The 12,057-nt window shown below is 55.6% G+C and overlaps 1 protein-coding gene across 2 annotated transcripts in view; it reads left to right on the top strand.

Moving 5' to 3' along the window:
- stim1a (stromal interaction molecule 1a) overlaps positions 1–6,222 on the top strand; it is a 101,638-nt gene extending 95,416 nt beyond the window's left edge. For both annotated transcript variants that reach the window (XM_078401933.1, XM_078401932.1), the window contains exon 12: positions 4,871–6,222. In XM_078401933.1, coding sequence (XP_078258059.1) covers positions 4,871–5,435 — 565 coding nt within the window. In that variant the 3' untranslated portion in view covers positions 5,436–6,222. The remainder of the gene's footprint in view (positions 1–4,870) is intronic.
- The last annotated feature ends 5,835 nt before the right edge of the window (positions 6,223–12,057 follow it).

Raw genomic sequence — 12,057 nt, 5'->3', positions numbered from 1 at the left:
GCCAGGAGATTGGGAAACTTTCATAGGACAACAGAAGGTAACAAAACATGCGATATGGGCTGAAAAGATGAAGTACGAAGCGAAGCTGACCAACAATATAAAGAAGGACAGTAAAAGCTTTCGGTATGTTAAGAGAAAAAGGTTAGTAAAGACAAATGTGGGTCCCTTGAAGGCAGACACGGGTGAAATTATTATGGGTAACAAGGAAATGGCAGAAGAGTTGAACAGATACTTCGGATCTGTCTTCACTAAGGAAGACACAATCTCCCAGATGTTCTGGAGGACAGAGGATCTAGGGGGATAGAGGATGAGGGGGGATCTTATAGAGACGTATAAAATTTATGAAAGGACTGGACAAGCTAGATGCAGGAGTAATGTTTCCAATGTTGGGGGAGTCCAGAACCAGGGACCACAGTCTAAGAATAAAGGGGAGGCCATTTAAAACTGAGGTGAGAAAAAACTTTTCCACCCAGAGAGTTGTGAATCTGTGGAATTCTCTGCCACAGACGGCAGTGGAGGCCGATTCACTGGATGAATTAAAAAAAGAGTTGGATAGAGCTCCAGGGGATAGCGTGTGTATCTGTGCACGTGTGTATCTGTGTGTGTGTACCTGTGTATGTATGTATCTGAGAGTGTTTATCTGTATATGTGTCTACCCGTGTATGTGTGTATCAGTGAAAGTGTGTACCTGTGTACATGTGTCTGTTCCCCGGGCGTTGCTGGGCGTTGCTGGGCGGTGTACGTGTGCACCCATGTGTGTGTGTACGTGTGCACCCATGTGCGTGGGTACCTGTGTACGTGTGTCTGTTCCCCGGGCAGTGTGAGTGGCATTGGTCATTTCCCGGTCGTTGCCGGGCGGTGTACGTGTGTACGTGTGCACCCATGTGCGTGTGTACCTGTGTACGTGTGCACCCATGTGCGTGTGTACCCGTGTACCTGTGTACGTGTGTCTGTTCCCCGGGCGGTGTGAGTGGCGTTGGGCATTTCCCGGGCGTTGCTGGGCGGTGTACGTGTGTACCCATGTGCGTGTGTACGTGTGCACCCGTGTACGTGTGTCTGTTCCCCGGGCAGTGTGAGTGGCGTTTGTCATTTCCCGGCCGTTGCCGGGCGGTGTGAGTGGCGTTGGTCATCTCCCCTCCCGGTGGTTTCCGCACTGGCTGACGTGTGGGTTTGGTTTTGCCGTGACGTTACATTTCAGCTTTTCCGTTTCATTGACGTTATTCCTGCCTTTTCCCTGCTCCACCGCTTCCACTCCACTTCTCTCTGACTTGTTCCTCTGCACGTCCTCAGCTGTGGTCAACCGTAGGTGATACTCTGCCCCTCCCCCCACCACCCACCCTGTACCTGCCCCCAACGAGGGCTTGGTTTCCACAGCCCGGCTCCAGCAAATACTCATTGCCATCGGTTATTATGGACAGGCAATGAGGACTCACTCACTCCTGGGCAGCCGAGCCAGGCAGGGTGTAATGTCAACACGTCTGATTCACAGGAAGCAGGCAACCAGGAACTTCTTCAGTCAGAGGGTCATTAATTGGTGGAATTCACTGCCACAGAGGGCTGTGGAGGCCAAGTCATAGAAACACAGAAACATAGACAATAGTTGCAGGAGGAGGCCATTCGGCCCTTCCAGCCAGCTTCGCCATTCAGTGTGCTCATGGCTGACCATCCACAATCAGTAACCCGTGCCTGCCTTCTCCCCATATCCCTTGATTCCACTAGCCCCTAAAGCTCTATCTAACTCTCTTTTAAATCCATCCAGTGAATTGGCCTCCACTGCCCTCTGTGGCAGAGAATTTCACAAATTCACAACTCTCTGGGTGAAAAAGTTTTTTCTCACCTCAGTTTTAAATAGCCTCCCCTTTATTCTTAGACTGTGGCCCCTGGTTCTGGACTCCCCCAACATTGGGAACATTTTTCCTGCATCTGGCTTGTCCAGTCCTTTTATAATTTCATACGTCTCTATAAGATCCCCTCTCATCCTTCTAAATTCCAGTGAATACAAGCCCAGTCTTTCCAATCTTTCCTCATACGACAGTCCTGCCAGTCAGTGGATATTTTTAGCAGAGATAGACAAATTGTTAATTAGGACAGGTGTCAAGGGTTATGGGGAGAAGGCAGGAAAATGGGATTAGGAGTAGGCTCGATGGGCCGAGTGGCCTAATTCTACTCCGATAACTTGTGAACTTTAGTAGTCTGAAGTTAGACACAAAAAGCTGGAGTAGCTCAGCGGGTCAGGCAGCATCCCTGCATAGAAGGAATAGGTGTTGTTTTGGGTCAAGACCCATCATCAGACTGGACAGACCTCATGCACTTCTGAGTCCAAATCGTCACCTATCCATGTTCTCCACAGATGCTGCCTGACCCGCTGAGTTACTCCAGCACTCTGTGAAACGTCACCTATCCATGTTCTCCACAGATGCTGCCTGACCCACTGAGTTACTCCAGCACTCTGTGAAACGTCACCTATCCATGTTCTCCACAGATGCTGCCTGACCCGCTGAGTTACTCCAGCACTCTGTGTCTTTCTTTTTGTACTTGAGTTTGGCTCAATTGTATTCATGTATAATGTAGGAAAATAACTGCAGATGCTGGTACAAATCAAAGGTATCACAAAATGCTGGAGTAACTCAGCGGGTCAGGCAGCATCTCTGGAGAACATGGATAGATGACGTTTCACAGAGTGCTGGAGTAACTCAGCGGGTCAGGCAGCATCTAGGAGAGAGGGACTGAGTCTGCCTTCAGTCTGAAGAAGGGTCTCGACCCGAAACGTCACCCATTCCCTCTCTCCTAGATGCTGCCTGACCTGCTGAGTTACTCCAGCAGTTTGTGACACCTTCATGTATGATGTGGTTTGAGTGGATCGCCCGCAGAGAAAGGTTTTCCACTGTCCCTCGGTGCCCGTGACAATCGCAAACCTCAACGATTATTTGATCCTCTCCCTGTAATGTAGGAAGTTGTCAAAATCTACCCAAGCCTCGGGATGGGGTGGTTCATAAGTTCTAAGAGCAGGATGAGGCCATTTGGCCCATCAAGTCTAGTCAGTCATTCAATCATGGCTGATCTTTCTCTCCCTGTCTTTCTATCTAACCCCATTCTCCTGCCTTCTCCCCAACAATCTATCTATCTCGGCCTTAAAAATACCCAAATGACTTGGTCTCCACAGCCCTCTGTGGCAAAGAAACCCACAGATTCACCACCCTACTACCATACATGAATATAATCAAGTCAAACTCAAGTACATTATGTAGAGCAAAGGGGAAGGTGCAGAATGCAGAACTTACACCGATCAGCCAAAACATTATGACCACTGACAGGTGAAGTGAACAACATTGAATATCTTGTTACAATGGCACCTGTCAAGGGGTGGGATATATTAGGCAGCAAGTGAACAGTCAGTTCTTGAAGTTGATGTGTTGGAAGCAGGAGAAATGGGCAGGAGTAAAGACCTGAGCGACTTTGACAAGGGCCAAATTGTTCTGGCCAGACGACTGGGTCAGAGCATCTGTGAAACGACAAGGCTTGTGAGGTGCTCCCGGTCAGCAGTGGTGAGTACCGACCGACAGTGGTCCGAGGAGGGACAAACCACAAACCGGCGACAGGCAGGGTGTTGGGCGCCCAAGGCTCATCGATGCGCGAGGGCAACGAAGGCTACCCCGTCTGGTCCGAACCGACAGAAGGTCGACTGTGGCACAAGTCACAGAAAATGTTAATGGTGGTCACGGGAGGAATGTGTCACAATACACAGTGCATCGCACCCTGCTGCGTATGGGGCTGCACACGGAGGACCAACAGCATATTAGGCAGGTGGGCATAATGTTTTGGCTGATGGGTGTAGTTCTCAGCATTGTAGCGCATCAGTACCAGAGACAAAGTCCAATGTCCACAATGGGGGGCAAGGGCTGTCCAGACACAGAGGGGAAGAAGGTACTCCTGAGAAAACACAGCAAAGTCATTTTTGCCGGTTCCCAAAGTGGGAATGCTCAGGATTTGGGAGGCAGGACCATCTTGTAAGTGGTGGTCCGGACAAAGCCAGATGTTTGGGCAGAGGGGCTGTGCTGGGCTTAGCTGGCCTGTGGGTGGTCAGTGGTGAGTCAGTGTGGGGCACTGGTCAGTGTGGGTCAGCATCTTGCCACGGGTCAGTGTGGGGCACTGGTCAGTGTGCGTTCGTGCCCAGCCACTCCCCATGCAGTCCAGTACCCGCGGTGCTGACCAGTGCGCGCAGTGCATGTGCTGACCGGTGCCCGTGGTGTGGTATTGTGCTGGTGCTGGGGCTGACCAGTTACTGTGCTGACCGGTGCCCGCGGTGCAGCGTGCTGAGCGGTGCCTGCGGTGTGATGTGCTGACCGATGCCCCTGCTGACCAGTGCCCGTGCTGACCGATGCCCGCGGTGTGGCGTGCTGGTGCCCGCGGTGTTGGGTGGTGTGGTGCGCTGCTGACCGGTGCCCCTGCTGACCAGTGCCCGTGCTGACCGGTGCCCGCGGTGTGGCGTGCTGGTGCCGCGGTGTGGTGCGCTGCTGACTGGTGCCCGCGGTGTGGTGCGCTGCTGACTGGTGCCCGTGCTGACCGGTGCCCGTGCTGACCGGTGCCCGTGCTGACCGGTGCCCGCGCTGACCGGTGCCCGCGCTGACCGGTGCCCGCGGTGCTGCGTGGTGTGGTGCGCTGCTGACCGCTGCCCGTGCTGACCGGTGCCCGCGGTGCTGCGTGGTGTGGTGCGCTGCTGACCGGTGCCCGTGCTGACCGGTGCCCGTGCTGACCGGTGCCCGCGGTGCTGCGTGGTGTGGTGCGCTGCTGACCGCTGCCCGTGCTGACCGGTGCCCGCGGTGCTGCGTGGTGTGGTGCGCTGCTGACTGGTGCGTTTGTCTGTCCGCAGGGAGCTGAACCACTGTGAGATGGAGCCGTGCGTCATCCCGTGCGCTGAGCTGCACCCCGCTCTCCCCCACAGCTCGGGGTCCCGCTCGCTGCCAGCCAGGCCCAGCTCCCTGCTGAGACTGAGCGAGGAGCTGACCCCCACCCACAGCACGGCCTCGGACTCTAGTAACACGCCCACCCCCAACGGCGGCAGCCAGCCCGGCGACTCCCTGGGCAGCGTGTACTCCGAGACCGCGTCCGATACTCCCCCCGCCGCCCGCAAGACCCACGCTGCCCGCGGCCTGGAGAAGTCAGCCAGCCTGAGCGAGATCCACCGTGGCAACGAGGGCTCGGCCATCAGCCCGTCCGAATCGTCCCGCTCCCTCAGCCCCACCTCCATCACGCCAGAGGTCGCGGCCACCAACGCACCGCCGCTTACCAGCGGCTCCAAGACCACCAAAATCCCACAGCTGGCCACCAAAAAATCCCCCATGGAGGAGGACAGCACGTCCACTGGCGAGGAGACAGAGCCCACCCTCGGCAAGAAGAAGCCCGGCTTCAAACTCTTCAAGAAGAAGGTGAAGTAGCCGTCCGGACCGGACACACAGTCTGGAGACACGACAGAACAGTAGCAGCGAGTGACAGAGAGAGAGAGAGAGAGAGAGAGAGGGAGAGAGAGGACTCTCTCACACACCTTCACTCAAGCCACTTGCTCGCAGTCTTTGTCCCAGGGAGTGGATTTTATTTAATCTTATTTATTTTACAGACTGGTGTTTCCTGTGGCGGTGGTGGAGCAGCCAGAGGCCGCGGTACCCACCCCCCCCCTCGGGCCCCCCCCATCTCTCGCTGCATGCCTTCTCCCCCCGCACTGCTGCTGTCTGTCTGTCTGTCTGTCCGCCCGCCCGTGTCAGGTCAGCATGCGCGCGCCACGCTTCCACTAAAAAATCTAAAGCAAAAAAATAATAATGATAACAGTAATAATAATGACTCCTCTGTGGGAGGTTTGGTATGGGGTTGGCAGATGTGGAGATGCCTTGCTCACCTGTGCCAGAGGTTGGCAGATGTGGAGATGCACGACGCACCTGTGCCAGAGGTTGGCAGATGTGGAGACGCACAGCGCACCTGTGCCAGAGGTTGGCAGATGTGGACATGCACAGCGCACCTGTGCCAGAGGTTGGCAGATGTGGAGACGCACAGCGCACCTGTGCCAGAGGTTGGCAGATGTGGAGACGCACAGCGCACCTGTGCCAGAGGTTGGCAGATGCCCCAGTTGTTAGATGAATCTGCCCCTTTGTGCTAGAGTTACCAACTATCTCACTCCCAAACACGGAACAAGGTGGCGTCACCGCCCCGCGCCCCACGTGACCTCACCCAGCCAGCGGCCACGTGCTCCCGCTCCACCAATGGCGGCCGCCCGGGCCGGGAGGCGGGTTGCTACGCAACCACCGTCAGGCACTGTCCGGGCCCGCACTGTCCGGGCCTACACTGTCCGGGCCTGCACTGTCCGGGCCTACACTGTCCGGGCCTCCGGGCCTACACTGTCCGGGCCTCCGGGCCTGCACTGTCCGGGCCCGCACTGTCAACCCGCCTCCCGGCCCGGACGGCCGCCATTGGTGGAGCAGGTGCAGGTGGCCGCTGGCTGGGTGAGGTCACCTTGTCCCGTATTTGGGAGTGAGGAAGTTGGCAACCCTACTAAGACAGGACAAGGGCCGTCCCGTACGGGACAAACTAATTTAGCCCAAAATACGGGATGTCCCAGCTAATACGGGACGGTTGGCAACCCTACTTTGTCCCCCCACTTGCTACCGGATCCCCAGGGTGGGGGGTATCAGTCCCCAGGGTGGGGGTCCTGTTTGTCCCCAGGGTGGGGGTCCTGTTTGTCCCCAGAGTGGGGCTCTGGCTTCGAAGGTCAGGGTTGTGCCCCGCCTGGCACCTTGACCATCAAACTCCCGTCACTGTGAAGCTCGCTCTCGGTTCCAAAGATGTAAAAATGTACAAAGTCCAGACTTGGCAAAAGGGCTCCAATGCCCTGCGCTCCAGTGGCCCGCCCTACAGTGCTCTGCGCTCCAGTGGCCCGCCCTACAGTGCTCTGCGCTCCAGTGGCCCGCCCTACAGTGCCCTGCGCTCCAGTGGCCCGCCCTACAGTGCTCTGCGCTCCAGTGGCCCGCCCTACAGTGCTCTGCACTCCAGTGCCCTGCGCTCCAGTGGCCCACCCTACAGTGCCCTGCGCTCCAGTGGCCCACCCTACAGTGCCCTGCGCTCCAGTGGCCCGCCCTACAGTGCTCTGCGCTCCAGTGCCCTGCGCTCCAGTGGCCCGCCCTACAGTGCCCTGCGCTCCAGTGGCCCGCCCTACAGTGCTCTGCGCTCCAGTGCTCTGCGCTCCAGTGCTCTGCGCTCCAGTGCCTGCCATCCAGTGCCCTGCGCTCCAGTGCCCTGCGCTCCAGTGTTCTGCGCTCCAGTGCCCATGCTCCAGTGGCCCGCCCTCCAGTGCTCTGCGCTCCAGTGCCCGCCCTCCAGTGCTCTGCGCTCCAGTGCCCGCCCTCCAGTGCCCACGCTCCAGTGCCCTGCGCTCCAGTGCCCGCCCTCCAGTGCTCTGCGCTCCAGTGCCTGCCCTCCAGTGCCCATGCGCCAGTGCCCATGCGCCAGTGCCCTGCCCTCCAGTGGCAAGCCCTCCAGTGCCTGCGCTCCAGTGCCCGCCCTCCAGTGCTCTGCGCTCCAGTGCCCGCCCTCCAGTGCCCACGCTCCAGTGCCCTGCGCTCCAGTGCCCGCCCTCCAGTGCTCTGCGCTCCAGTGCCTGCCCTCCAGTGCCCATGCGCCAGTGCCCTGCCCTCCAGTGGCAAGCCCTCCAGTGCCCACCCTCCAGTGGCAAGCCCTCCAGTGCCCTCCCTCTAACCCTCACTGCCCGCCCTCTCTAACACTCTCATACACAAGGCTAACCCCTCTAACCCTCACCGCCTGCCCTCTGTAACACTCTCATACACACAGCTAACCCCTCTAATCCTCACGGCCTGCCCTCTCTGACCCCCTCCTATACACTGCTGACTCCTCTAATCCTCACTGCCTGCCCTCTCTAACACCCTATACACTGCTGACCCCTCTAACCCTCACTGCCCTCTCTGACACTCTCCTACACACGGCTAACCAAGTACAGAAGCAAAGAGCAGAAGTTGTAAGAATAATAGTCAAAGAGTGATACAGCATCTCATAGCTGATAGGGACAATTTTTTAACAGAGGGTGGTGAGTATATGGAACAAGCTGCCAGAGGAGGCAGGGAGTATAACAATGTTTAAAATACATTTGGGCAGGCACATGAATAGAAACATAGAAAATTGGTGCAGGAGGAGGCCATTTGGCCCTTCGAGCCAGCACCGCCATTCATTGTGATCATGGCTGATCATCCACAATCAGTAACCCGTGCCTGCCTTCTCTCCATATCCCTTGATTCCACTAGCTCTTAGAGCTCTATCTAACTCTCTTTTAAATTCATCCAGTGAATTGGCCTCCACTGCCTTCTGTGGCAGAGAATTCCACAGATTCACAACTCTCTGGGTGAATTTTTTTTCTTTCTCACCTCGGTTTTAAATGGCCTCCCCTTTATTCTTAGACTGTGGCCCCTGGTTTTGGACTCCCCCAACATTGGGAACATTTTCCCTGCATCAAACAGGCTGTTTGACCCATAATATCATTGCCAAACATGTACAGTGCCAATCTGCCTGCGTGTGATCCATATCCCTCCACTCCCTGCTTAAGCATGTGCCTACCTAAAAACCACCCCCCTACGTGTAAAACACTTGCCCCGACACCTCCCTTAAACTTTGCCCCTCTCACCTTAAAGCCGTGCCCTCTACTAATTGTTATTTGCACACTGAGTAAAAGACTCAGAATATCTACCCTATCTAAATCCCTAATCATTTCATAGACGTCTATCGGGTCTCCCCTCAGCCTCTGACACTACAGAGAAAACAACCCAAGTCTGTGCAGCCTCTCCCCCTGTAGCTGGAACCCTCTAATCCAGGCAGCATCTGGTGAACCTCCTCTACCCCCTCTCCAACCTCCCCCTGTAGCTGGAACCCTCTAATCCAGGCAGCATCTGGTGAACCTCCTCTACACCCTCTCCAATCTCTCTCCCCGTAGCTGGAACCCTCTAATCCAGGCAGCATCTGGTGAACCTCCTCTACCCCCTCTCCAATCTCTCTCCCCGTAGCTGGAGCCCTCTAATCCAGGCAGCATCTGGTGAACCTCCTCTACCCCCTCTCCAACCTCCCCCTGTAGCTGGAACCCTCTAATCCAGGCAGCATCTGGTGAACCTCCTCTACACCCTCTCCAATCTCTCTCCCCGTAGCTGGAACCCTCTAATCCAGGCAGCATCTGGTGAACCTCCTCTGCCCCCTCTCCAACCTCCCCCTGTAGCTGGAACCCTCTAATCCAGGCAGCATCTGGTGAACCTCCTCTGCCCCCTCTCCAATCTCTCTCCCCGTAGCTGGAACCCTCTAATCCAGGCAGCGTTCCGGTGAACCTCCTCTGCCCCCTCTCTAAAACCCCCAGACCCTTCCTGTAATGGGGGTGACCAGGACTGCACCCAATGCTCCAGATGTGGTCTAACATTGTGACTCCCTCTTACCAAAACACTGTCACTCTCTCTCTAACCCTCACTCCCACACCGCTAATCTTTCCAATCCTAACTCCCCAAACTGCTAATCTCTCTCCACAGAAACATAGACAATAGGTGCAGGAGGAGGCCATTCAGCCTTTCCAGCCAGCACCACCATTCAATGTGATCATGTTTGATCATCCACAATCAGTACCCCTGTGTATTTCTACCATAACCGGGCTGTTTGGATGTAAATGTTTGTTCCACTGAGGTCAGCACAGATTTAGTTTCAATCTGAAGAAGGGTCTCGACCCGAGACATCACCTATTCCTTTACTCCAGAGACACTGAGTTACTCCAGCTTTTTGTTTATCTTTAGTTTGGTCTAGTTGAGTTTATTGTCACGTGTACCGAGGTACAGTGAACAGCGTGCTAACCAGTCAGCGGAAAGACAATACATGATCACAATCGAGCCGTCCACAGTGTCCAGATACAGGATCAAGGGAATAACGGTTAGTGAAAGGTAAAGTCCGATCAAGGACAGTCCGATGGTCTCCAATGAGGCAGATAGTAGTTCAGGACTGCCCTCTGTGGACAGCTCAAGCCTTGCATCTGAATCCTCTCACCAACTACAGTGACCTTGTCCACTAGGGTGGGGGTCATGTCCAGGGTCCCGGCCTGGTCTCCAGACTAACCAACATCTTCTGCATACGTGAGTGGTCTTTGTCCCGCCTTTGCCCCTGACCACTGGCCTGGCGGTGTGGGTCAGTCTGCCTGCATGCCCCTGCTGCCTGCATGGTGTGGTCTACCTGGGGCAGACTTGCTCTCGTTGGCGAGTCCACTGTCTGCCCTGGGCCATAGGATTAGAACCAGAATTAGGCCATTCGGCCCATCAAGTCTACTCCGCCATTCAATCACGGCTGATCTATCTCTCCCTCCTAACCCCATTCTCCTGCCTTCTCCCCATAACCTCTGACACCCGTACTAATCAAGAATCTTATATATCTCTGCCTTAAAAATATCCACTGACTTGGCCTCCACAGCCGTCTGTGGCAATGAATCCCACAGATTCACCACCCTGGTGAAGTGTCTGTGCTGGTCCCAGGGCCCGATCTCCCCTTGACTGGTGGGCAGCTGCTGGGCCGTTGTGACTGTGGGCTGGAGTTTGCTTCATGTGCAGTGAGAACAAGTGGGCACAGACAAGGCCAGCTGTCAGATAGCGGTCAGCTCTGGGAGTGTGTGTGTGTGCGTGCGCGTGTGCGTGCGAGTGTTTGTGTGTGCGTAGGTGTGTATATATGTTTGTATGCGTATATGTCTGTTTAGTTAATTATTGTCACGTGTACCGAGGTACAGCGAAAACCTTTGGTGTTGCGTGCTAACCAGTCAGCGGCAAGACAGTACACAGTGTACATATACAGGATAAAGGGAATAACGTTTAGTGCAAGGTAAAGTCCGATTAAAGATAGTTCGAGGGTCTCCAGTGAGTTAGTGTGTGCGTTTGCATGCGTGCATGTGCGTTTGTGTGTGCATAGGTATGTATGTGTGTACGTCTGAGTTTAATTTATTGTCACTTGTACCGAGGTACAGTGAAAAGCTTTACTGTTGCGTGCTAACCAGCCAGCAGAATGATTACAATCGAGCCGTCCACAGTGTACAGAAACAGGATAAAGGGAATAATGTTTAGTGCAAGGTAAAGTCCGATTAAAGATAGGTTGTGTGCGTGCTTGCGTGCGTGTGTGTGCGTGCGTGTGTGTGCGTGCGTGTGCATGTGTACAGTGGGTTCACTGATGCGTGTCACCTCGTGGGCACTGGTCAGTGAGCACGGCTCTGTCCAGCTGCCCAGCGACAGTGGTCAGAATCACAATCACCATTATTACCATCCAAAAAAACAAGTCTTCTGGACGAAATTCCAGTCCAACAATAAGAGCAATAAAAATAAGCAACAACACACACACACACACACACACACACACACACACACACACACACACACACACAAACCAACACAAAACAAAACAAAGAAACATCCATCACAGTGGGGGGAGTGTGTGGGTGGGGGGGAGTGTGGGTGCAGGGGAGTGTGGGTGGGGGGGGACTGTGTGGGTGGGGGGGAGTGAATGGGTGCGGGGAGTGTGTGGGTGGGGGGGGACTGTGTGGGTGGGGGGGAGTGTGGGTGGGGGGAACTGGGTGGGGGGGGAGTGAATGGGTGCGGGGAGTGTGTGGGTGGGGGGGGAGTGTGGGTGGGGGTGTGGGGGTGGGTGCGGGGTAGAGGGGCGTCATTGAGTTTTGAGTGAGTGCGCGTGTGTGTGAGACGGGTCACTGTTGAGGGAACCTCTCTCCGTGTATCTCCCCGTGTTGTCGCTGTCACTGGGTGTCCGGGCACACGTGTGTACACACGTGTTTTCCCGTGTGCCGTCACACCGTGGGATCACTGGTGCTTCGCCCTGTCCCGGCCAGTGTCCAGTGTCCAGTGAACCAGTGTCCATCCCTGGAGCGCAGGCGTGTTGCGTGTGTGTGCACCCAATGACCACGTGTAATGCATGTCAGGGAAGCATGGTGACCCTGTAGATCGAGACCCCCCCCCCCCCCCCCATCGCAGCTTGTGCAGTGTCTCCCCC

Source organism: Rhinoraja longicauda, chromosome 7 (assembly GCF_053455715.1).
Source record: "Rhinoraja longicauda isolate Sanriku21f chromosome 7, sRhiLon1.1, whole genome shotgun sequence".
In the NCBI taxonomy this organism is placed as follows: Eukaryota; Metazoa; Chordata; class Chondrichthyes; order Rajiformes; family Arhynchobatidae; genus Rhinoraja; species Rhinoraja longicauda.
Note: the sequence above shows the minus strand (reverse complement) of the source record. Positions and strands in the feature narration are given on the sequence as shown.